This window comes from Peromyscus californicus, unplaced genomic scaffold (assembly GCF_007827085.1).
Source record: "Peromyscus californicus insignis strain IS unplaced genomic scaffold, ASM782708v3 Scaffold_15__1_contigs__length_86483966, whole genome shotgun sequence".
In the NCBI taxonomy this organism is placed as follows: domain Eukaryota; kingdom Metazoa; phylum Chordata; class Mammalia; order Rodentia; family Cricetidae; genus Peromyscus; species Peromyscus californicus.
Window position 1 is genome coordinate 64,768,770 of NW_026294447.1, and position 26,920 is coordinate 64,795,689.

Sequence of the window (26,920 nt, forward strand, 5' to 3'; positions counted from 1 at the left end):
TCTACCCTTGTAAATCACCCCTCCTCCAGGATAAGACAAGATAAAATTTAAAAGAAAAATCTCGTGGAAGCTATAGTGTGACACAGTGAGTCACGTAGTCCTTTAGTCCATATATTGTTACTTGCAAGTGTTCATTGCATTGAGTCGTTGGTCTGGTTTGAGGTCTCTGGTTTTTGCTACATCATCAATGCTGGGCCCTCAATGGGACTCACTTCTCTTGGATATCCTGTTGTTCTGTGTCATGAAGATTCTGTAATATTGGGTCTGCAGGACCAACCCCTTCACGTGTTCCCACAGATCATAGATGGGGTAGATGAAGGGATGGGCCAACTTATAGCTCTAGTTCCGGGTCTGGGTGGTTGCTGGGTTGCTCAGCCCGCCAGCTCTCCTTCATCTTCAACACCAGAGTGAGCTCTAAAGTACTGCCCCTCCTAACTCACCCTATGTAGTAAGGAACAAGGGGCGGGGCTGATTTTCCTGCTCTCATGTTGCGTTGCCCACACCTACACCATCAAGGTCAACTCTACTGTGTTGCCTAGTTGAGACGTAAGGGCCACTCTGCCTAGTGCTGCAGCTGGTGAGAGGCAGGGCCAACTCTCTCGCTCTAGTGACCTCAGGAACAGCTCTCTCACCTACCACAGGCCTCAAGGGACATGGGGGGGGGGGCTTTTCTCCCTTGCCCACACCACCATGTGGTAGATAAGGGGTGGGGCTCGTTCTCTTACAATCACGTTCTCAGGGCCAGCTCACCCATGCCCTGGAGCTGGTCTTAACTGTGGGTGTGAGCCATCTACCATGGGTGCTGGAAATTGAACTTGAATCCTTTGCAGTTGCAGCATATGATTTTAATTGCTGAGCCATCTCTTCAAGTCTCCCAATTAAGCTTTTAAAATTCAAATTTAAAGTATTTTCTAGCCAGGTGTGTAGTCAAGACTTTTATAATAGCAGAAATACTCAGGAGGGTGAGGCGAGAGGATTCTGAGTTTGGAGTCTACCTGAGTTGCCTAGAGACCCTCTTTCAAAGAAGAGACATGTTTTCTATATAAAATGTCTACTTTCTATACATAGTACTAGTCTTTGGGTCGGGTGTAGTTTACTTTGATGTGGAACTTGGATGAAGGTGGTGCTTTCTGGCAGGAATAGGACTCAACATCAATTAGATGTTTCCTGCCTAAATGTTTTATTGATGTATTCTGATTTTGAAATGCTTTTCTCTTTCTCTCTGTAGTGCTTGCCCATTATTTTGGATAACAAACTGAGCCACCCATTATTAGAACAACTTTTGCCACCACTCAGGTACAGTCTCCACGATAATTCAGAGAAAGTGAGGGTGGCTTTTGTGGACTTGTTGCTGAAAATCAAAGCCGTGAGAGCTGCAAAGGTAAGGAGGACGTTCTTGGAGAAGACTGAAATGCACAAAGCACATTTGTGATCACCCAACAGAAAGACTAATTTTAATTCTGAGAACCTTTACAGTTACATTTTAATCAGTTTGATAACCAATGTATTGCTAGATTGTCATAAAACTTTGTTTTGTGTTTCTCGTGGAAAGTTCTAGAAATACCAACGCATTTTTCTTTTTGGAAAGACACTAATATAAGCAATCACCTTTACATATTTTTAAGACATTATTTCTTGTGTGGTGGGGCATGTGTGCACAGTATACTTGGAGGTCAGAGTCAGGTCAGTTGTGGGAATTGGTACTTTCCTTCCACCATGTGGTTCCCAGGGATTGAGCTCAGATTTGTCAGACTTGGTGACAAGCACCTTTATCTGCTGAACCATCTTGCAGGTCCTCCCCTTACGTTTTTTTATTACATGTTAAACATTAAAATATTTGATGTATCTATACATATTTAGCACTTGGTAAGAACTTAAATATTATTTATTACTTGCAAAGGTTAGCTGTAATTTCTCCTGTTTTTATAGACCAAGGAATTGCTTGTAACATGGTAAGTGTGCACTGGGCATGGGCCAGTTTATTGGCATAATAAAGAAGACATAGGAGTTGTCCTCTTCCCAGCTCCAATTCAGTGTTTTTTTTTTTTTTGGTTTTTCGAGACAGGGTTTCTCTGTGTAGCTTTGCGCCTTTTTCCTGGAACTCACTTGGTAGTCCAGGCTGGCCTCGAACTCACAGAGATCCGCCTGGCTCTGCCTCCCTAGTGCTGGGATTAAAGGCGTGCGCCACCACCGCCCGGCCCCAATTCAGTTTTATTTCCTGATACTGGGCATTGAACTCAGAGCCTCATGAATGCTAGGCAGGTGCTCTACCACTGAGACAAGAGAATTTCAAGTTCAAAAGGAGTTCAAGGCTAGCCTGGGCAAATGATAACACTTAGTGCCTGCCTATCCTTGGAAATATCCATTGCCAAGAGTATTGCCACCCACATGTCTGCTAGTATGCTGTTCAGAGTGACAACTTATGCCTTGTACTCACGTATAACTTGTCTAGACTTGGCACTTGGCCAAGAAGTACGTGTGTGTTGGTAAGGACAGAAATGGGCCCTGTGGACGAGCTGCCCAGGTGCCAGAAGCCCGTGCTAGAGTTGATGTTGTAGCTTAGTTGGTAGAACACCTGTGTAGCATACACAAAGATGGTGTATGCCTGTAATTCTAGCTCTCAGGAGGTGGAGACAGGAAGATCAGGCATTTAAGGTAATCAGTCTTTAGTCAGGTACAAAGTGTGTTTGGGGCTGGCCAGGATACTTGAGACCCTGATTGAAAACACAAAAAACAAACCACCACCAACAAACAGAGCTAATTCTGTCTCTTGTGGAGTATGTGATTGTGGGAGCTCCAGAGCTGGACAAGGAGACTGCTCACGGTAGAAAGAGCAGGCCAGCAGTCCTAGTGTGTTGAAGAAGGATGCTCTGAGCCTCTTCAGAGAGATGAATAGGGTGTTTATTTCAAAACTATTAATAGGTTAAAAAAAATTATTGTTACTAGATCAGTTAATGGATTAGTGGATCTACAAATGTAGAAATGATCAGCTTGATTAATCAGAGCTATCATTTGTGCATTAATCATGCTGCTAAGGAATCAGAGTTGACCTTTCCACAGCCTCATTCTATACCTTGCATGCTACATTTCTTTAAAACGAAGACTTGTTACTTTGGCTCACAGAAAAGTCAGATTCTGATACAGCTACTTGAAATGATTTTTCTTGAATATAAAAATTAGTTCTTTGTTATATTCTGGAAACTTGAGCAGTTTTCAAGATTGTAGAAACCATTGATTATTTCCTTTTGCATGTTTCCACTTTTACTCTCTAGTTTTGGAAAATATGCCCCATGGAGGACATTTTAGTTCGCCTTGAAATGGACTCTCGGCCTGTGTCTCGGCGCCTGGTGAGCCTCATCTTCAATTCTTTTCTGCCCGTGAACCAGCCAGAGGAGGTGTGGTGCGAGCGATGTGTCACACTGATCCAGATGAACCGTGCAGCTGCCAGGAAGTTCTACCAGTATGCCCACGAGCACACCGCCAGCACCAACATAGGTCTGAATTTCTGCTTCCCCTGTCCTGCTGCCTCTCCCCCAGCGTACTGCATGGTACAGATGCTCAGTATTTGTCACTCGAGTAAGCTTTGCCCTCTCTTGCATCTCTTAAGTGATTTGCCTGAAAGTAATACTCTTTACTGTTTGAGATCCTAGTTTCCTAATTAGAAAGTTAATTTTATAGAAGATTCATGTATTTGTTGATTATCTTAACCACTTTAGCAAAGCTCATCCACGTCATCCGCCACTGCTTGAATGCCTGTATCCAGAGGACTCTTCGAGAGTGTCCAGAGGCCCATAAGGAGTGCGAGAAGGAGAACGCCAGTGTGAGTGCCTCCCTTACTTCTCATTAAAGACAAGCAGACTTTGTCTCGGTATCATTTCTATACCAATGTATAGGATGTTTTCATTTCCTACTTGTTCCAGTAAAGATGCTTAAGTACGGTTTTTGAAAAGTCATATACTACATTTTTTAAAGAATTGTAGTATATTTTTTTTTTGTAGTAACCAAATAGATTAGAAATCTGTCCTATAGAAGAAAAGCACAAAACCAAGTTTTCCTTTGCTAAGTTCTGTGCTAGTATTCTTACTACACGGCCAGGCCCTGGGGCTTCCTACCCTGTGACCCATCTAGAAAGGGTAGGCAATTATGTTCAGACTGCCTCTTCCATGGGGTGACTTCTCTGCCAGTGTCATGGTTATCTCAGTGTTTCTCCCATTGCGTCTTGACAGGAACTAGCCCACCCCTGAGGAGATGGCCTTTCCCCTTTGTCCCTTATTTGGCTAGTTTGGTCTGAAATTGGTCACTAGAAACTGCTGAAGAAATACAGAAAAGATGTGCAGTAGAGGGAGAGGCGTACATAGAACATTGTGATTTCACATTCGTACCTTGGCTGACCAGTGCCTTTTCATGTACTCAGAGCTACCTGATTGGTAGAGTTCGAGCCTTTCTACCCTTCCTGCATTGTAGATAGGGTGTGTGAAGCGTTTCAGGAGACTTAGCTGGGCCCCCATGTCGATTTTGTGCTTCAGTCAGTAGGTGATCTACTGATCTACAGATCAGCCTGGCACGTGAAGTAGTTGTCATTGACAGACGTGGGTAAACATCCTGCTGTAGACCACTGTAGCCTTATGACTGGGATTGAAAATGACTTTGCGCCGGGCGGTGGTGGCGCACGCCTTTAATCCCAGCACTCGGGAGGCAGAGCCAGGCGGATCTCTGTGAGTTCGAGGCCAGCCTGGGCTACCAAGTGAGTTCCAGGAAAAGGCGCAAAGCTACACAGAGAAACCCTGTCTCGAAAAACCAAAAAAAAAAAAAAAGTGGGAAAATGACTTTGCAAATGTGTACATGAGTTTGGTAATGTACTAGTTGAGAATTTCTTTACTCTTGTGGCTAGATACTACTGAGAAAGCTTGCTATATCTTTTATGTGAGGTTCTGTATCATTAGAAAAGACAATGATTTCCATTTTACCCTGTGCACAAAATACCTAATTTGTTATATAAATTCTCATTCTAGGTTGACAGGTTCAGAGTACATACCTTTGTAACACTGTAACCTATGTTAGAAAAAATATATAACTTGTCATATAGTTATCCTAAGAATACATATGTAGTTAAAATGTTTTGGTTTGTTTTGTTTTTGAGATAGTCTCACTATGTAGCCCTGGCTGTCCTGGAAGTTCCAGGGTGACTTTGAACTGGTGATAATCCTCCTTCCTATGCCTCATGAGTTTGGGTTTGTAAGTACACACTACCATGCCCAAGTTTTTGAAGAACTCTTAAAATTTTCTCATGGTGCAAGGCATACACCTTTAATCCCAACACTTGGGTGGCAGAGCCAGATGGATCTCTGAGTTCAAGGCCAGCTTGGTCTACATAATGAGTTCCAGGAGAGCCTGGGCTATGTAGAGAGACCCTGTCTCAAACAAACAAACAAATAAACAAACACACAAATGACTTTCTCATGGCCATCTAGTAACATCCAAAGATATTCTGTACTAAAATAAAATTCTGGAACTATTACTTAGGAGCCTAGTATTGCTAAAGTATTTTAACCTAGCCTGCTAAAATAAAATAAAGAACCATTACTTAAGAGCCTAGTACATTATTCAAGTGTTATTCTCGAAGAGGAAATGTGGGTTTCATAAATTTTAATAAGGCTGTTGTGCTAAAATATTGAGCTTCTGTGGTTTCTTTTAAAATAAACTTCTATTTCTTAGGCTGGTAGTATCTAGTGGTTACATACTGTAATGCTCAGTGTAAATGTAAATGTGCTCCAATAAATTCCTTTTCTGTTCACAGAGTTAGAGCATAGAAAAGGTTAAACCCAGGGTGAAAATATCGCTCAGTTTGTCACATTGTTCTTCTGGTAGCATCCAAACTCCTAACAGGGTGCTCTATCAATCTGATTGCCTTATCACATTTCAAAGCACTTAGTGCATGCTGACATAGCTAACTGTGGAGAAACTATGCTTGCTTCTTCATATTCTTATTAATCAAAATCAGTTTTGTACTCACATTTGAATGGTTAAAACTAAGCTGAGTCACCTTCTCATCTCAGCGTTAGGAAGCTACTTCATCCATCGTGTGTCTGTATCTCCATGGTCGTCACTGTTGTACAAGTCACAAGCCAGGTCTGATCACCAGCTCTGGAGAGAGGGATTTTGTATGCATATCTGGTTTGCACTGAGCATTCTGGTATGGTGTTGTTTCGTATTACCAGCACAATAGGAAACTATGAACAGGTTTGTTTTTCAGTAAGCTATAGAAACTTATGATTTTAGGGGTTGTTGACATCTATGAGTTGTATCCTGCTAGCCTCAGAAAAAAGTGTTCAGCAGCAGTGCCTGAGGGGCAGGCATGTTGTACAGCCATGCTCAGCAATTGCCTTGTAGTGTAGTGTAATCCCATTTGCTTGGGGTGTGTGGTAAAGAGTGCTAGTTTCTGATTTTAGGAACATTTTAATTCATACAGACTCTTTCACTATAGAATATTGACTTAATTTAGATTTTATTTCTTGGGTGGAATTTGGAAACACATCTACCTTCCTGATACAGATAGGTTCTAAAGTAGTGAAGAAAGTTTTACTGTGCCATGGAAGTTGACGTTACAGTTTTACATTGTTTTGTGTCTGCAATTCTGAGATGTGGTTTTGAAGATAGTACATTTGTCTCTTAATACTTGTCATTGAATTCTTTCACGGTAACATTATTCATGTCTTAGGTACTAGACAAAACATTGTCAGTGAATGACACTGCGTCCATGGCGGGTCTGCTAGAAATCATTGTGATCCTCTGGAAGAACATCCAGAGAAGTCTGGAAAATAATAAAGAGGCCAAAGTTTATACCATTAACAAGTTTGCATCTGTGCTTCCAGAGTATCTGAAGGTGTTCAAGGTAAGTCTGGGCCATTCTTATGAGTAAGGTGCTTTGTGATGATATTGGTTTCTTCTTTAGTGGAAGTTCTGTCTTGTATGCACGGCAGGAAGGGTGTGGTGGCCCTCACCATGTCATGAGGTTAGCATATCTCCCTCCCTGGGTATCCTTGGTACCCAAGGTACTGTCTCAGGTGAGCCCTTATCTTTTCTTTCTGATGTTGGAGATCTAATCTGCTTGCAGTTTTAGGAAGAAGATTCTGTCTTATGAACAGAATGTCCCATCTTGTAGGCACTTCCTAAGGTGTTTGAGTGTACACAGGAAACAGATCTGTCGTATGAATTGTGTCTGTGTTATCAAGGCAGACAGATTAGATCAATTTAATTAAAAGATATTTTTAGGTGCTGGGGAGATAGCTCATTTGGCAAGGTGCCTCCTGCACCATCATGAGTATCTGAGTTTGATCCATAGCACCCATATAAAAGTGGGGCATAGAAGCATGTGTCTATAATTCCAGTGCTGGGGAGACTGAGACAGGAGGACCCAGGGCTTACTGGCCAGTCTTAATTAAATTGGTGAATTTTAGGTTCAGTGAGAGATTCTATCTCAATAAAAAGGTGAAGAGTGATTGAAGAAGATACCTACCAAAAACATGTACACATACAATAAAGCTTTGTGTATGTGTGTGTGTGTGTGTGTGTGTGTGTGTGTGTGTGTGTGTGTATATATATGCATATATATATATAAATATATTAAATATATAAATACATTAAAATGTATTTTTAAAGGTATTCTTTGATAATTTTATATACTTGCTTTATTTTGATGCTATTCACTGCTCCCATTCTCCTCTCTTATTCCCCTCTCACTCTCTCTGAGCCCTTTCTTCCCAACATGCCCTCTTTAAGACTTTTTAAAAATTTTTATCTCCCGAGTTTAATTAAGTTGCTTGCTTCCATATACATGGGTATGGGCTTATTTACTAGATCATGGACAAGAAAGATGGCTTTTCACCCAACTGCCGTTAACTGCCAATAGCTCCTCAGCTAGGAGTAGGGTCTCATGAGCTCATTCCGTGCTGGAATGTTGATGGGACCAATCTTGTATAGGTCTTGTCCAGCTAACCACAGCCTCTCTGAGTTTATGGTGCTATGGCCATGTCACATCCAGAAAACATAGCAATTTTCTCCATTCTTTGACTCTTGCACTTTCTTCTGCTCCCTCTTCTGTGGTGTTTCCTGAGCATTGGTGGGGAAGGAATTGATAGAGGTGTCCCATTTAGAGCTGAGCACTCAGCAGTCATTCTCAGTACTTTGACCTGCTATGGTCTCTGCATTAATTGATGCCTACCTCAAAAATAGCCTTCTCTGACCAAGGTTGAAACCAGCCTCAATCTATGGGTGTAAACCTGCAGATTTAGAAAGCAGTTTGACAGCATACCTGTGTTTGGAATTTTCCTTGGGCTACTAAACAGCTCCCAAATAAAGACATGGAGACTTACTATTAATTTTGAATGCTCAGCCTTGGCTTAGGCTTGTCCCACTAGCTCTTTTAACTTAAGTTAGCCTGTTTCTGTTCATCTATGTTTTGCCTTGGGGCTTTTTACCTTTTGTTGCATGAATCCTAATTGGTCTTATAATAAAAACCCAGAGCCAGATATCAGGGTGAGATTAGAGAAACAGAGCAGCCAGCCACTCTCTCTTACCTCACCAACTCCTCAGTTTGAAAGAGAGTGAGTTCCTGTCTCTTCCTGCCTTATATTTCTTTCTCTGCCCAGCCATATCACTTCCTGTCTCAACCTTCCTAGTGCTGGGATTGAAGGTGTTAATTCCGCCGGGCGGTGGTGGCGCACGCCTTTAATCCCAGCACTCGGGAGGCAGAGCCAGGTGGATCTCTGTGAGTTCGAGGCCAGCCTGGGCTACAGAGTGAGTCCCAGGAAAAGGCGCAAAGCTACACAGAGAAACCCTGTCTTGAAAAAACAAACAAAAAAAAAGGTGTTAATTCCACTGCTCGACTTCTGTGTTTAATCTAGTGGCTTGTTCTGTCCTTTGATCTTTAGGCAAATTTTATTTGTTCAAAATATCACCACAACCGTTCTTTCATTCTGTATGTCCTGCTTCTTCCATGTCTGGCTGGCTGGCCCCAGGCAACTCCCTGCCATCTTTTTCTTTCTTCTTCAAGCCTAAATTACCCTACTTACTCTCCCTGCCCAGATGTCCCACCTATACCTTCTCCCAGCATATTGACCATTCAGCTTTTTATTAGACCAGTCAGGTGCCTTAGGCAGGCAAGGTAAAATAGCAACACATCTTTACATAGTTAAATAAATGTAACACATCTTTACATAGTTAAATATGCTTCAACAGAAACAAATGCAACACATCTCTACATAGTTAAACAAATGGAACACATCTTTACATAGTTAAATAAATATTCCACAACACATACCCATTTAGCAAAGCAAAAGCAAAAGTTTCCTCCTAGGACTTAGACCTTAACCATGGCTTTTAACCACTTTCATAGTACCAAGAATGACATCAATCTTGTGGAGTAGGCCTTAACCCAATTTTTTAAACAAAGTGGTTAGTTATCTCCTCAACAGTTATGCCACTATTATACCATTGGGGACATCTTGCCTGGCACATCAGTATTGTTTCTTTCAGGGTCCGCTGCAGGGAAAGACCATCAATGACTTCTATAGCAGCTTGCATATCAAGCCAGCCTGATGGAGGAAATTTTTGTCCAGTTCCAGCTTGATTTCTGTTTGTCCTGCAATCATAGTGTGTAGTACTGTAGCTAAAGTTTTCCTGCCTGGCCCACAGTCAGGACAAATCTCTGTCACCCGCCAGTCCCACAGCCGCTCAGACCCCAACCAAGTAAACACAGAGACTTATATTGCTTACAAACTGTATGACCGTGGCAGGCTTCTTGCTAACTATTCTTTTATCTTAAATTAAGCCATTTCTATTAATCTATACCTTGCCACATGGCTCATGGCTTACCGGCATCTTCACATGCTGCTTGTCATGGCAGCGGCTGGCAGTGTCTCTCTGACCTCAGCCTTCCACTTCCCAGAATTCTTCTCCTCCTTGTCCTGCCTATACTTCCTGCCTGGCCACTGGCCAATCAGTGTTTTATTTATACAGAACGATATCCACAGCATAGTACCTTCAGCAATTAGGTTTTACCATCTATTTCTGGTAGTCATCCAAGAACACTGGCAATAACCTGTGTTATTTTAGTTTCCTTTGTGGCCTCCCTTATCAACTGAGAGAAATCCCATGCCTGACACTAGGATTTTCATTTAATAACTCATGTTTTCTAGGAGTAGCGTTAGTTACTCATGCAGAGTACCACTATTCAATCACTGTTAATAAGAAGCCTATTTTTAATTAGCTTACGAAGTAGTGACTTTCTATAAGGCTTTTTAATACCTTCCTGGTTTTAGTTAACCCACCCCGTATTTTCTTCTCTCCCTCCTCCCCCTACTCCCATTCATACTAATCTTCTCCACCCTTGATATTCTCTGTTTGCTTTTGTAAAACATGCACAAAGAAGATATTTTTAGTTGGCAGATGAAAAAATTTTATACCTCGGACTAGACCCTCTCATATGGAGAGAGATGTGTAGCTGGGTCTGTCTGAGGGGTCCCAGGCAGTGTGATCAGATTCTATCCCCAGTGCATGAGCTGGCTTTCTGGATTCCATAACCTATGGTTGGATGCTTTGCTCACCCTTGATGCAATGAGGAGGGGCTTGGTTCTGCCTCAACTGAATGTACCAGGCTTAGCTCCTCCATGGGAGAACTTACGTTTTTGTAGGAGTGGATGAGGGTTGGGTTGGTGTGGGGGGGGGGGGGGGGAGGCGGTGGGGAGGGAGCAGGAGGAGGGATGAGAAGGAATCTGGTTGGTATGTAAAATGAATAAATAAATAAATTTCTCCATTGGGGGGGAAATTTTTTTATACTTTTTTAGTGTGATGTTTTAGAGTATGTGTAACTTGTGGGATGGTTAAATTGAACTACTAAATGCATTACCCACATATTTATCATGTATTATACTCTGTTCAGGATTTCCAAGAATATTTTGTTGCTATTTACTCTTGCCATCATGTTTAGATACTGGGAGTTAGGGGTCAAGGTGGCCACAATAATTGAATGCAGGTGAATAATATATATTACTTTAATTTCGTTCCTCTTTCTGTGTTCATGCTTCTTTTCGGGAACTCATCAATATGGCTGGTTTAGCTAGCCTGCTTGCCCTGGGGACCCCTTGTCTCTACCTTCTGAGCACTGCAATTACAGATAGGCTGCCACACCCACCCAGAACGTGTGTGGGTTCTGGGAATCCTTGCTCCAGTCTCCAGACTTGAATGGCAAGGACTTTAACCAGTGAGCCGTCTCCCTATCCATTATGTAGTGTTCTTGATGGACTCTGAGTAATTAAAATCTGCTCAACTTACATTATTGTTGCAATAATAGGACTAATTAAGCTGCAGTTTATTGCACTTGGTACACTTTATGTTTCACCTTGCCCATTTTCTTGTGATTTGGTTCATTCAGTCTTTAATAGCATTCTGTATTTTAGGAGGAGGAAACTGACAGAATTCAGGCACTTTCCTCTGTGTTTTACCAGCTTTTTGGTGTAGGATCTGATTAGACTGAGATTCATTTTGTAGCTCCAAAGCATGTGCATTTCCTCTAATAACATAGTCTGGTTCGTCTTGTATAATATTACCTGAATAGCTCTGTCCTCTTAAAAGTTATGTTCAGGATAAGTTATTAGTCAGCTTTTCCCATTCATCCTGATTGTTTTGAAAGTAAATATAATTCCATGACTATACTTGGTGCAGTTAGTGTTTGCTGCCTAGTGAAGGTGGTGTAGAAATGTCAGGATGCTTGATTTAAGTAGTCTTATCCTCAAACCTGAGGGCCACCTGCAGATTTGATTTTCTCTAGATATTGGAATAATTATTGGAGTATTGAGCAACTGTGGACATACCCTATTGTCGATCCTGTGTTAGCTTCATATTTCTTTTTGTGTTTCTAGGACGAGCGCTGCAAGATCCCGTTGTTCATGCTGATGTCCTTCTTGCCAGCCTCTGCTGTCCCTGTGTTCAGGTATGCTGCCTCAAAGCAGGAATCTGTCCTCTGGGGTTTTCTGTCTGTCACTTGCTCTGTGCTTCTCCTTCCTGCCTTGCCCTCTGTGTAGAGAGATTGTCAGGACTCGATTTCAGTGGACTCTGAAGTTGTCACAGAGAGACCATGAGGAACTGGGCATGCCCATGATGTCTGGGCTTTTAGTCTAATATCCAGAGGGATAAGCTCTAGAGCCTGTGGTCACTGTTGACCACACGTGGCTCCAAGTACTTAGACTGTGCTGTGAGTACATGTTAAAGTGGTGTTTTCAAGAGGGGGAGTAAATGAGCTGCTGAAATCCATTTCTCTAATTCTCTTTACACTTTATGTAGTTAGCACACCACCTTTTTTATGTGGCTGGTGAGCAAATGGAGGTCCTTTGGTCACTGAACTTCTATTAATGTACTATTTCAAAAAGTGCATGCGTGTGTGTGTGTGCGTGTGTGTGCGTGCGTGCGTGTGTACCCGTGTACCCGAGTGTATGTACACCATGTGTATGCAGGAGCCTGTGGAGGTCAGAAGATGTTGGATCCCCTGGAATTGGAGTTACAAGTGATTGTGAGCCACCATGTGGGTGCTTGGAACCGAACTTGAGTCCCGTACAAGAGCAGCAAATGCTTTTAACCACTGAGCCATCAGGCCTTGCATGTTATTTTTTTTTTTTTTTTTTTTTTTTTTTTTTTTTTTGGTTTTTTTCGAGACAAGGTTTCTCTGTGTAGCTTTGCGCCTTTCCTGGAACTCACTTGGTAGCCCAGGCTGGCCTCGAACTCACAGAGATCCGCCTGGCTCTGCCTCTGGAGTGCTGGGATTAAAGGCGTGCGCCACCACCGCCCGGCTACATGTTATTTTTTTATTGGGCAGTGTAGTTCTGGAGTTTGCTGCTTAAGAGTAAACCTTACTTGATTTTATTTACACTCAAAAGAAAAAAAAGTTTTTAAAATTTATTTTTACATGTATTTTGTTGGTATGTGTGTTTATGCACACACATCCATACCACAGAGTGTGTGGAGGCCAGAGGGCAGCGTTTGAGAGTTAGTTCTCTTTGTGGGTTCTGGGAACTAAGCTCAGGTCATCCAGCTTCTAAAATGAACGTTTTGTGGCATTACAAATTTAATGTCCTATTTTTGTCTTTTGCTTGGATATTTGGGATTCTAATTTTGTGGTCTTTTTTTAATTTGTGTGTGTTTCTTTTATTTGTTTTTTGTTTGCTTTTTAGAGAAAGTAAACAGGTGAAGTTGGGTGGGTAGGGAAGTGGGGAGGCTCTGGGAGATGTTGGGGGAAGGGGAAGTGTAATAGATTGTGTATTATATGAAATATATATATATATATATATATTATGATATGAAAAGAAGAAATAAAAAAAAATGTCCTAAATTAGGACCACCTCTGGAATCTGACAGCTGGCACTAAGAAACAGAAGGCAGTTGAGGTGTGGGACATGTCCTTTTGCAGCTACAGTCTGTTTGGTGGGGAGCAAGTACCAGTGTAACTGTGAACTTTGTGTACCCTTGATGCAGTCAGTTGTATCTTGCTTTTCCTCCCCTGTGGGACAGTGGGGGCTTTCTGTAGGGGTAATAACCAGTTTTCTGTACTTGACTTTCAGCTGTGGTGTGATTTCTGTCCTGAGGAGTCAGGAGGAGAGTGTTACAGGCAGGAGCTACTGTACCTTGCTGGATTGTCTCTGTTCCTGGGGACAAGTATCGCATGTCTTGGAGCTTGTTGTTAACTGGCTGCCTACAAGGCCACCTCAGACCAAGGTGTGTATACAGCCATGCCTCTCTGGAATGTGGAGAACAAGGGCATCTGGAAATTGTACAATGTTATGGGAACATACGCTCTAATTGCCTCTTTGTTCCACTGCTCTCCTTCAGAGTAATTTGGCCTCTAAACGTAAAGTGCAAATCAATGACACATGCCCAGTGAAACCTGAGTTAGCATTGTTGTACATGGAGTATTTGCTGACCCATCCAAAGAATCGAGAGTGTCTGCTCTCTGCACCCCAGAAGAAACTTAACCAGCTTTTAAAGGCACTTGAGGGATCCAAGGTAACTACTTGTCCTGGAGGTTCAAGTGACTTCAAATAGTAGTAACAGTGATGCAATAAGATGCATAGTTTTCGTGCTTTGGTGCTATAATGTTTGCAAGCTAGAAAGGAGTTGAGAATGAGCGTCCGGAAAGACTGAGGTGGACAGGTGAGCCCAGGAGCAGTGCCATTTCCAGGACCTGTGTCCTCATAAGCAGTGTTTAGAGCTTACATTTCTCCACGGTTTCTGGCATGTCAGGACTCCAGTTTGTCTCCCCCATCTCAAAATAGACTATCCAGAACCAGGCAACAGTGAGGAAGTACTAGCAGTCTTCAGAATCTTCAGCTGTATTTTCTAGGAATCTTGGAAAGTATGTGACATGAATTCAGTGTGCCCCAACTGCCCTTTGGAGTCCTGTGTTTCCCCCTGTTGCACTGGCCCTGACCTCCTCCTGTAAGATTCTCTACCGAGCAGTCCTCATTGCTGCCATCCAGGATGGTAGTTCACCAGAGCCTTCCCTGAGGAAATGAACCGTGGTCCCTATGGACAGTGATCCTGGGGCCTTGTGCACCTCTTAACTATGCTGTGTGCTTCTAAAGCCCACTCAGCAGATAGTGTTCAGGGACAAGGGTGGCAGAGAGAGCTGCCACTGCAGTTATCCTGCTTTGATGTGGTCACGTGCCATTCACAATGTGGGTCCTGGGTTGTGATTTTACAGGCAGATCTGGAATCACTTCTTCAGTCTCCAAGTGGGAATGCCCTCAACTTCAACAAAGCAACTGCCCTGCATGCCTTTGGTCTCTACTGTAGGCTGAGCGTCCATCTTCAGTACAAGGTAGGCTGTCTGCTTCTGGTGCTCTGAGCATCATGTATCAGCGCTGCTTTTGTTACTTACTTGCTTCTTTGTTGTGTTGGACAGTTCTGCTCAGAAGAGAAAATACATCTGTCCATCTTGAATGAAACTGGATCTTGGTTAGAAAACAAAGTTTTACCTCTTCTTCAAGACCAAGAAGAAGAGTATCTGAAGCTTCGGAGCGACATCTATCAGCAGGTTATCCAGGTCAGCAGCTGGGGCACAGCTGGTGCTGTATTTTCAAGACTGTTTATATTGTTGTAAAGTGATTTAGACCCTGATGCTGCTTTACAATACCAAGAATGGCATTTCTTTTTACAAAAGCACATTCTGCATAATTTCAATGTAGTTTAACATGTGGTATTTAGTTAGGTTTGTAGAACTGCATGAAATGTCTAAAGAGTTCCTGTAGAAACAATGAAAACTATGTATTGAAATTCTTTGAAAAATACAGTTTATAATATTAGTACATCACAGGAGAGGCTTTGTTAGGCTTGACTGCCTTCCTTTTTAAATGACTATTGTCGTTGTTGAACCCATGTGTGTCTTACAGACTTACCTGGCTGTGTGTAAAGATGTTGTCATGGTGGGCCTTGGAGACCCTAAATTTCAGATACAACTTTTACAGAGGAGTCTCGTAATAATGAAAACAGGTACTACAGCATCATTTATCTATTAAAGGAATGTTTGAAAGCAATATGTACTTATAGCTGGTCCATCCTTCCATCCCTTGCTCTCTCCCTCTGAAGATCAGAGTCTGGCTTCTAAGCATTTAATGAAGCCGTCCCTCATTAAATTTAGTTTAGCACGTTTAGTTGGTCGAGATTAGCCATTGTGGTCAGTGATGTGAGTGATGTAGCTGGATGCCTTCCAGGCAGGCCCGAGTGGAGTCCTACCCTCCCTGTGCTGCTGGCCCTAGTTGACAACTTCAAGTATAGCATGATATTGTACTGGTTCACAAATTCTAAAGTTTGTTTATCATTGTCTATAGTTAAAAACTACATTCTCTATATAAGCTTAATTATTGAAATAATCAAAATGATTTGTTTTTCCATACTTCATTCATCACTTAGGAATTCTTTTGCTGTAGAGCTGAATCTACTTTTAATTATTTATAAAGTTTGGAATTGTAGAACTAATCAGAATTTGCTGTCCAGTTAGTCTGTTTCATTACATGGTGGTGTCCAGTCCCTTTAGATCAGGTCCAGAGCTGCACTTGTGTCCGGGCTGGAATGAACTTTGTGTTCACATGTCCGGTGACTGGGTCTCTAGAACTCATCACCGCACCACAGTGCAGCTGTTCTTCTGTTGTGGTTGCAAGATGAGACCTAGAGTCTACCCTTGTAAACTTCTTTGCTCTACTTGAAAGAGACTCATTGAAGAAGCCATTTTCAGAAGCTAGTTATGTGTCTTATTTACTTTTCTATTGCTCTGATAAGATTCCATGACCAAGGCAACTTACAGAGAAAAAGAGTTTATTGGGAAGGCGAGTCACTGACTTTCATGGCAGCAAGTAGGCAAGCATGGAGCAGGAGTTGCAGCTGAGAGCTCATATCTTGAGCTCATATCTTGAGACACAGCCACCAAGCAGAGAAAGGGGCAGCTCACTGGAAATGACATGTGTTTTGAAACCTCAAAGCCCAGTGACACATCTCCTCCAACAAAATGGCACCTTTTAATACTTCCAAATATTCAATTGTAAAAGCCTGTGGGGAGCTGGGCGATGGTGGCGCACGCCTTTAATCCCAGTACTTGGGAGGCAGAGGCAGGTGGATCTCTGTGAGTTTGAGGCCAACCTGGGCTACAGAGTGAGTTCCAGGAAAGGTGCAAAGCTACACAGAGAAACCTTGCCTCGAAACCCCCCCCAAAAAAAGCCTGTGGGGGCCATTCTCACTCAGACCACCAAATTATGTTAATATTAATTATGCCCAGGTAGGATATTCTTCATAAACCCAAGTGCATTTTATTCTGGTTTTTTTGTTTTGTTTTTTGTTTTTTTTTTGTTGTTTTTTCTCGAGACAGGGTTTCTCTGTATGGTTTTGGTACTTGTCATGGGTCTCGCTCTGTAGACCAGGCTGGCCTCGAATTCACAGAGATCCTCCTGGCTCTGCCTCCCGAATGCTGGGATTAAAGGTGCAAGTCACTGCCGCCCAGCCCAAGTGCATATTCTAAAAAAGCCATTCCTGGGACACAGTTGGGTTGCCAAGTGCAAAAGCCAAATAAATTAGGGGTCTAAGCTTACAGACTTCTGGTATTCCCACTATAATACAGTACATAGATTGTGGAAAATCAGGCACCAAACAACAGGGCTATGGGAGAAGATTTCTTACTGAAAAATACCAGCCCAATGAAAAAGTAATGTTGAATTTTTAAAAGTAAAAACTATAGGGAATGTATGGCTGTGTTTGAAAGAAAAATGAAAGAAAATAGGAAAGACTATAGGAAATGGAAGGCTTTGAAAGAAAAAGGCCATTGATAAAGAGTGATGTAAGACAACTTGGACTCCAGCATCTCGGAGACCAAGGCTATCTTTGCTGTCCTTGCCGCAGCAGCGAGCTTTTGTTTGTTGGCAGGTGCTTGGCAACCTAAAGATGAGCACACTGGGAAGAGCCATGGAGCCAGCGCTACTCAGTTTCACATTGACAGCTTGTTTTCTGGCTTTGAGCTGTGCCCTGGGGAGCACTGACTATAGATCATCACCGTTTTGGGCTGTAGCTATGAATCCTGGCCTGTTGTTAGCAGTTTGTTGCTAGCTAGCTAACTAGCATGTTGCATATTTGGTTCATAAAATACACACACCTGAATACAGTGAAATAACTTGTGGTTAAACTTCCTAGCTTTCTAGGTTTCTTTCTATGTTACTGAGAGTACTCACTCTGAGGAAGAACGTAAGGAGGCAGCTCCTTTGTCTGCATATTAGTCAGGGTTCTGTAGAGGAGCAGAACTTAGAGAATGAATCTGTATCTATAAAGGGGACTTATTAGAATGGCTTTCAGGCTCTGGTCCAGCTAATCCAACATTGGCTATCTGCCAACAGAAGGTCCAAGAATCCAGAAGTTGTTCAGTCCACGAGGCTTGATATCTCACCTGGCTTCAGTATATGCTGAAATCCCGAAGAAGTAGGTTCTAATGCCAGTGAAGGAATGGACCTGCTAGCAAGGTGAGAGCAAGCTGGCAGAGAGAGAGAGCTTTATGCTTTATATAGGCTGCCCGCCAAAGGTGTGACCCAGATTAACGGTGGATCTTCCCACCTCAAAACATCTATGAGGTCTTATTCGGTAGTTTCCAGGTTTAAAGAGCTCATCACCTGTCTCATCAGTGGACGTTCCACCTGGCAAATGTATATGAGGAATGAGTTCTTCCACCCTCCTCTGAATGAGAGAGTAGTAGCTCCTTGAAAGTTCATGTTGTGGTTTTTGCGATTTTGCAAAGCTTCTTATTGATTCTGGCAGAGTCTTAGACCTAGGGAGGATTCATAGAGAGCCTCTGGGATGGGAAGTCTGTCTTTGCTTAGGTTTGGGGTGTAGTTGGCTATGGTCTCTGGCAGAGCTTGCTGGATCTTTAGTCCATTTTGTAGCTGAATGGCTTTATTCTTCATATCCAGGCCCATTCTTTAGGCAAGTCCTTGCAGTCACCTGGACAATAGGCTGTCGGTGAGGAGCATCATTTCTGTGCTTTATTGCATGCTTGTTTTATTTTAAAGTGCCTTGTATCATGGATTCTGCCAGGCGGCTTGCTGTCTGGTACCCAGAAGTTAAGGGCTAATCAGCACCTGAGCCATGTGTTAGAGTGGGGCAGGGTGACATAGGGTGCCCTGAAGCTCACTGGGGCAGGACACTGTCTCTGCTTTTGTAGCTTTCACTGGCAAGATGGATTGGAAATAAAAATGGAGGAACAGTGTTAGACTTATATACAAAATAAATTTTACCAGATTATGTACCCAGTGAGGGAGGTAATTGAAATACACACATACACACACACACACACACACACACACACACACACACACACACACACACACCAAAGGAAACCAATAGGCTACAACCAGAAAATCTATGGCGTTATCAAATGATGTTGAGAGATGAGAGGTTGGACTTGTCCTTGCTGGGTTTTTACATAAGTATTAGTATAAGAGAAAGTCTGTGTTTTCTAACTCAGGTGTTACAGGAGTCACATTGCTGTTGTCCACATGCAGCGAACAAGTTCTCAGTTGACTGAGTCAGCTGTACTATTGCTGCTGGGGAAGAAGTCAGTTTTATAGTTGTGTGGAGAAAACAGTTTGAGTTTGGTTCTAGTTTGGATCAGTCTGATCAAGATGTTTCCTGCTGACTCAGTGGTAATAGGTTCTTCCATTACCACCATGTACATGTGTTACACAATTTCAGCTGAATATGTGCGTAGGTAATTGATGGTTCTCCTTTTCTTTCTAGTGAAGGGATTTTTTTACATTTCATTACTTCTTGGCATTCTGAAGGAGATAACTGGAAACTCCATGATTCAGAAAACAGATTCAGATGAAGAAGTCACAATGCTGTTTGACTCAGTCCAGGAAGTATTTCAGAAGATGTTGGAATGTGTTGCCTGGACCTTCAGGAAGCAGCCAGAAGAAAGTCTGCCGGTATTATGCTTGAACTGGTCAGGTCCCACTGTGCTATCTGCTGTGGGTGTTAAGCGGTGATTGGATGCCAGCCCTAAAGCTAAGCATGCCTTCATTCTTTGGTGGCATGTAGACCCGTAGTCTTGAGCTCAGGGGTTGAGGTCCCATGAATGTCAGGACTGTAAACAGGACTGATCTGTGCAGCTGTGATTCCAGAGCTTCCCAGAAAGAATGTGTTTGTGAAGATACTCTTTTCAGAGGGACAGTCACTGCCAGGAGAGTGCTAACTCCCTTCTGCTAATGTCCCCATTTAGAGGCACCTTGAAGGGATCGTGGTTTTCTGTTGATGGTGGAAAGCTCATAGGCTGAGATGATTGAGGAACCGGGTCATAAAAATCAAAGGGACTAGACCTGCTCCTAAAAACTGTAAAGCCTGTTCCTGAATAAGTTATACTGTTAGCAGAGAGGGCCATCTTTTTTTTCTATCAATGGGCTATTATTGTTTTAATTAAAAAAAAATGTTTAAATGGAAGGCTGTTTATGAAATATCAAAGGTTCTCAATTTTATTCTAGACTTAGCTGATGGAAATACTTGAGCATTGTTGACATAGGTTTTCCTAGCCCAGTTCATAGCTGTTTCAAGTGGGTGTGATCTGTAGTCTATGCCCAGTCTTTGACCCCCTGTCGTGTCTTCCTCCATCCATTGAGTAGTGTCATTCAGAAGCACTGCCTGAGCTGGCAATTGTATTTTAATGTCATTCTTTCCTTCTTCCAGCCTTCCTTATTATTGATACTTACATTCTTTTTATTTTATTGGTTTTTGTTGTTGCTGTTTTTGAGACAGCTTCTTTTTGTTATGGAGCTCTGATTGTCCTGGAACTTGCTGTATAGACCAGGCTGGCCTTGTACTTACAGAAACCCGCCTGCCTGTGCCTCCCAAGATGTGTGCCTCCATGCCTAGCAGTCATTTTATTATTATTTTTGAGGCAAGCTCTCACTCTATAGCTTAAGCTGGCCTGGAACTCACCAATGTAGCCCAGGCTGGCCTCAAATTCACCTCATTCCTCCTTACTTAGCCTGGTGCATTCTTTGATACAGATGTGAGCCACCACACCTGGTGCTTTCTTCGATACAGATGTGAGCCACCACATCTGGTACCTGTTTTTTGAAAACTGATTTTTAGCTGTACTGACAGTGACTAATGTGATTTTTTTTGTAGCTCTTTCATTCTGTCCAGACCCTTCTTCATGAATTTATCAGCACTATCCAGTCCTGGTACAAGGACACTGCAGTCCACCATGGTGTTCTTTCTACATTGATTGCTGCGCCTGTGGTTGAAATAAGTCATCAGCTGCGGAAGGTGAGGTATATTGACTCTGAAACTGCTAGTTGCTGTGTTCTGCTCACAGTACATGATTAGGGTTTTCTAGTGCAAGCTTTTGGTGAGGACGGTTTGTGGGTTTCAGTCCTTTGCCGTTCAGCAGGTTGGATGTCTAGAGCCATGTGGCAGCTGTGGAGCATATGCTAAGGGTGTTGCCACTCCTAACTGAGATGGAACTAGGCCCAGGATGTGGATATGTCTGTTGGCTCTGAGAGTTTTGAGTGAGTTGATAGTTTCTCAAGATTCTTCTTTGCTGGAGAAGAAATCAGGATAGTTGGGCAAACAGTGCAGGACTGTTCTGTTTTGGTGTACAGTGGTTTATATCTCTGCATGCCTTTTTCTTTTTTCTTCTCATTTCTTAACTATAGAAAGCTTGAATTTTTAAAGATTTATTTATTATGTATATGAGTGTTTTACATGTGTGTATGTGTACCGCATGCATGCTTGGTGCCCACAGAGGCCAGAAGAGGGTATTGGGTCCTCTACAACTGTATTTACAGGCTGTTGTCAGTTGCTTTGTGGGTTCTGGAGACTGAACCTGGGTCCTCTATAAGAGCAGAAGCTCTCTTAGCAGCTGAGCCATCCCTTTAGATCCAGAAACTTGAAGTTTTGGTATCTTATTTTTCTATCATGACTAAAAGGGAATGGAAGACTTACTAACACAGATTTAATCTGTTTGGTTAAAAATTGATCTGATCAGTGTGATCATTTGAGCTAACACAGAAAGTGACACTATACCATAGAGAGCATGCAGGGTGCTATTTTTCTTCTTCAGCTCTTCGATGTCCCATGTGGACATAGGTAGTAATGTAAAGGAAAGAAGTAGCAGTGGGTTTATTCAGAATAAAAAGATGGACTTTCGCTGAATTGCATATACTTCTAGAAATGTCTGTACTGTTTGACCATGGGCACTCTGAGAAATGAGCATGCAGATTCTCACTGTGTTACACCCTGAGTATGCTTATACAGATGCCAGCATACTTAGTATAATGTTTTGGGACATTGTCAGATACACCATCCCTTTCTGCCAAAATGTCAGCATGCAGCTGTGCAGCTCATGATCAAGTGTATATTACTTTGTTTTTATGTGTATGAGTGTTGCCTGCATGTACGTGTGTGTGTGTGCCCCAGTGTGCATGCCTGGGGCCTGTGGAGGCCAAAAGAGGGCATCAGATTCCCTGGAACTGGAGTTAACAGATGATTTTGAACCACCAGGTGGATGCTGGGAGCTGAACCTAGGTCCTCTGCAAAAGAAACAAGTGCTCTTAACCATTTCTCTAGTCTGAGAAATTATTTTAATTATACAAATTTTGTAATATAAAATGACAAATGAAAATGTTTATTAAATTATAAAATATTAATTAGAATTTATGGCTGTCCTTCAGAGTGTAAAGAGAGATCGTTTGGTTTAAGAAAGTAATTTTTAACTTGCTAGGTGACATAAAGCATAAACCTAAGATTACTAAAGACCTAATTTCAGAAAGCTGTATGGCTGAAGTTATAAAGCATTAGTGGCCTTTGGACAAACCCAGACCCTGTTCCTGCCTGTCACAGCACAGTCATGCATTCTGTACTGCCCTGTGCCTCGCAGTAAGCCAAGTAGTGGGACTGAGCTGAGGATGTGTCTTTTTTCACTTTTCCTATCAGTTTTCCTTTTGTTGAGTTGCATACACATTTAAAATTACTGTTTCCTTTTGACATCTTATTTCTGACTGTCCTATTAGGAAACATCTGTTTTCCATAATGCTTCACCAAGTCTACGTAGTTAGCTCTGAGGCCAGCCTGGTTCCCTTAAGCTTCATATGTGCATAGGGCCTCTGTTTTCAGCCTTTACAGTTAAGGTGTTGTAAGTGTGCCATAGGGATAGTTCTATAAAACAGCTTAACAATGTCTTCCTTTCACGGGGAGTGCTTACAGTTCATCTGATGTTAAAGCTACGGATGTGCTTGGTCTTTAGCTGATCACATTAGCATTTAAAACAGGGACTCACACTTTAGCTCATCCTGGCTTGGAACTCATGGTAATCCCCTACCTCAGCCTCCACGGTGCTGAGATCACAAGCATGAGCTGCCATGCCTAGCTTTCACTGTTCCATCTTATCTTTTCTGTGGACTGGATCTTACTTGGTTTCTCTGGAGCAGCCGTTCTCAGGCTTCCTAATGCAGCAGTTCTTCAGTACAGTTCCTCATGCTGTGGGGACCCCAATCATAAAGTTATTTTCATTGCTACTTCACAACTGCAGTTTTGCTGCTGCTATGAATGACATTGTAAATATCTGCGTTTTCCAAGGGTTGTTTGAATCCCCAAAGAGATCATGAGCCACATGTTGAGAACTGCTGCTTTAGACTGAAACACCAGCATTTTAAGACTGAGATTCTAATCTGGGCTGAGAAGAAGTGGTTAAATTGACTTGACATAAAAGTATATTGTGTATAGATGATATCAAATTAAATAAAGGCCATTTGACAAAAGGCCTGCTAAGTGACATGTCCTTTATTTCTGTTTCACAGACCAAAATGTTCTTATGCAAAACAATACTGCATTCGTAATTAACTGTAGTGAATAAAGCTTGTTCCTTTGAGTTTCTGGAATGCTTTGGTCAGATAGAAGAGGGTCTAAGTCATTGTGAACCAAACTGTCAGTCCAGTCTATTTATAATGTACTGATCTGAAACTTTCCTAGGTCTCTAATATAGAAGAACTGACCACACCACAGTGTCTTGCTGACCTTCCTCCATTTTCAAGGTGTTTAGTGGGAGTAATAATGAGGTCTTCGGATGTGGTCAGGTAATTGTCCTCTCTCTCTGATCTTGGTACAACTCTATTTGTATTTTTTCTCAGTGCCTTGTAATCTGTTACTTTTTATTCTCAGATTTTCAAAGGTATTTTTACCCCCCTGAGAAAAACATTCCATAGACTTTTTCTTCATTTTATGAGTGATAGAAAATGCTTATGTTAAATTTTCATAAAGAGCCATTACTTTTTATAAATTGTTATATACATTTAAATAGTGTTTAGCTATATTTATCACAACTAAATTCTGTTAGACAAGAAAAAAATGTGTGTACAAAAATACTTATTACTGTATGTTCTAGTTTTCTTCTCTGTTGCTTTGATAAAACACTAACCAAAATCAACTTGAGAAGGAAAGGATTTACTTGGTTTTCAGGTTGTAGTCAATCATGGAGAAAAGCCAAGGCACGGACTGAAAGCAGAGACCAAGTAGAAACAATGCTTACTGATTTGCTCTCCATGACTTGCTCATTTTGCTTTCTTATACAGCTCAGGACCATCTGCCCCAGGGTGGTGCCACCCACATTGGCATGGCCCTCCAACATCAATCTTAATCAAGAAAATGTACCATAGTCATGCCCACAGTTCAATCTGATGGAGATGTTTTCTCAATTAAGGTCCTGTCTTTCCAGATGATTCCAGTGTGTTGACAAAAACTTGGTAGCAAAATTGACCCATTGTCAGCTTGACATACACACACACACACACACACACACACACACACACACACACACATCACTGTTAAACCATAACCTTTCCTTTCTTGTTTATCCCCAAGATTACATGTTAATATCACAATATAAAACATGTTATAACTTTAAAAGTCCCAGTGTAACATCAAAAGTCCCATGGTACTTAAAAATTTCAACACTTTGAAAGTTCAATTTATTTGTTTAAAAAAAGGTAACATTTTTTAACTGTGGGCTCCTGAAAAACAAAACAAAACAAAAAAGCAAGTTATATGCTTTTGTTATTACAAGAAGGAAGAGGCAAGGCATAAAAGCAATAACACTTCAGCAAAACCAAAATCTGTCAGTGTAGCTCCAAAGGGCTTGGGCAACCCCACATACAGCTTGTCTAGTAGGCTCAGGCTGGCTCTGTGCAATACCTGCTGCTGTCCTGGGTAGTTGTCCCAAGGTCCTGATATCTCCAATATGTTGAGTCTCCTTTGCAGCTGAGACTTTATCTTCACCATGTCCTCCTGGCCTCTCTCTACAGGGATTCCAACCTTTGGTGCCAAGCTGCTCTCTGTGACCCTTTATGCCTTCAAACTAGTTCCATGTGGGAGACTGTTATACATATTACCATGTTTGGCTACCAGCTTGGGTTGCAGCCTTGCTCCAGCTCCACCCCTCCCCCAACTAGACCCTCAACTTCGTGCTGACTCTGGAAGTACTTTCCAGATTTCACCTCAGTGATGCTTGTCTCTTATTAATCCTAGCAGATTCTTCAGCTCCAGCTAACCAGCATCATTTGTTCCAGTAACACAAAAGTTTTCATTTCTACATATTCTGAATTCCAATTATTTCACATAAACAACTCTTGGTTCCACTGTCCATTTATCACGACTGGGATTCTAGGGTTTGTAGTAATGCACAGGGAACTGAGGATACAAAGGGATTTGCTTCTCAGACTTGGAACACGTATGGCACTCTTTAGTGTGGATACATCTCATGAATGCTTAATTGCATCATTCTAAGAGCTGTGGATTGCCTTTCAGCAGCCTGTTAAATATCTTTTATGTACATTGGACTGTAGAACGTAGCCACAATGCTTTTCAAAGGCCACAATATTCCTGATCTCCTTCTATGCATACCATCTGGTTTAACATTTCACCTGCAACAACCAATATATATATATAAATTTATATATATATATATATAATACATGTAGGGGAGGGTCTCAGGCAATTTCTCATATTACCTGAAAGGTAGTGTTTATGATTGTGGGTAAACCTTGCCTACGTTTATTTTTCTATAAGGTATTGGGATGTGGAATAATTTCAGATGTTTGCTGATTTCATAGGTCATTTTTGGATGAGCTAAAGGCGTGTGTAACCTCTGGTGATATTGAAGGCATTGTGTGCCTCACAGCTGTTCTGCATATTATTTTGATTATTAACAAAGGTGGGTTACATTTTCTCTCCTTCATCTGGTGTTACTGATCGTGTCCTTGTTTGTTGCTCATGTTAGAGATGTTTGGGAATTTGGCCTGTTTCACCCTCTCCTCTGCCAGGACAGAAAAGGTTTCCCACAGCCTTTTCACCCTTGTTCCCTGGTGTTCTCTGAGTACAGTGCCGTCCACTGGCCCTGTCTTTGCATGAGCTTACCTGTTCTGCATCATAGCTCCATCTACCTTTCACTTTCACTGTTGGGCACATGTAAATACACTGTACTTCAGAATTGGATCCCTCCCTTCTTCCCTTTTCCTATTTTTTCCTTCTTCCTTCCTTCTTCCCCCTTTCCTCTCCCTCTTGCCTTGTGCAGCATAGATAAGTGATCTATCACCGAACTGTATCACCAGCTCCCTTTTTAATTTTCAGACAGGGTCTGACTAACTTACCTAGGCTGGCCTTGAACTATTCTGCAACCCAGTTGGATCTTGGGGTTTTCCTGCCTTAGCCTTGCTAGTTGCTGAGATTATAGGTCTGGGCCACTAGGCCCACCTCAGAATTGAATTTCTGTTGGTTTGCCTTGTGTTACTTAGTTTAAAAATCTGGGTGACTCTGTAGCACAGGTCTGTAGGCCCAGCTACTCAGGAAGCTGAAGCAAGAGTAGTGCTCAAACTGAGGAGTTTGGTCAACATTATCGAAATCCAGTACCAAAATTATTCCAAAGTTTATTTTTTAAGCAGTATATGTGTTGACATTATACCTCTTGAATACTTAACCTTTGAAAGTAGCACTGAAAAATAATTGGCAGTACCTGTAAGATGCTCAGTGTAAAGTACAGTGGCATCCTTTCAGGCTGAATATATTCACGTTTCCATATTTTCTGTTAAGTTCTACTGATGGTAAAATGTTTTTCAACTTTAGTACTTTGCAGGTAAAGATGCCCACCACATCAGTGAAGATTTACAAAGCTTGAATACCTTTCACTCACATGTTTAGGACAAGAATTCTTTCAGATTTGGGAGTTCATAGGTTTTGCACTATTTAAATGAAACATACTGACTGAGAATCCCTAAATTTAAAATCTGAAATACTTCAAAATCTGAAACACATAAGTGGGACAAAAGTTTTGAATTTTAGAATGTTGCAGATTACA

General features: G+C 41.9%; 1 protein-coding gene across 2 annotated transcripts in view; it reads left to right on the forward strand.

The window, feature by feature from the left end:
* Positions 1 to 26,920, forward strand: part of Ncapg2 (non-SMC condensin II complex subunit G2) — an 83,104-nt gene that overhangs the window by 37,344 nt on the left and 18,840 nt on the right. For both annotated transcript variants that reach the window (XM_052739181.1, XM_052739179.1), the window contains exons 13-26: positions 1,229 to 1,381; positions 3,273 to 3,495; positions 3,717 to 3,820; positions 6,719 to 6,892; positions 11,919 to 11,989; positions 13,611 to 13,764; positions 13,879 to 14,052; positions 14,750 to 14,866; positions 14,951 to 15,091; positions 15,438 to 15,537; positions 19,315 to 19,502; positions 20,701 to 20,841; positions 23,545 to 23,648; positions 25,680 to 25,780. In XM_052739181.1, coding sequence (XP_052595141.1) covers positions 1,229 to 1,381; positions 3,273 to 3,495; positions 3,717 to 3,820; positions 6,719 to 6,892; positions 11,919 to 11,989; positions 13,611 to 13,764; positions 13,879 to 14,052; positions 14,750 to 14,866; positions 14,951 to 15,091; positions 15,438 to 15,537; positions 19,315 to 19,502; positions 20,701 to 20,841; positions 23,545 to 23,648; positions 25,680 to 25,780 — 1,945 coding nt within the window. The remainder of the gene's footprint in view (positions 1 to 1,228; positions 1,382 to 3,272; positions 3,496 to 3,716; positions 3,821 to 6,718; positions 6,893 to 11,918; positions 11,990 to 13,610; positions 13,765 to 13,878; positions 14,053 to 14,749; positions 14,867 to 14,950; positions 15,092 to 15,437; positions 15,538 to 19,314; positions 19,503 to 20,700; positions 20,842 to 23,544; positions 23,649 to 25,679; positions 25,781 to 26,920) is intronic.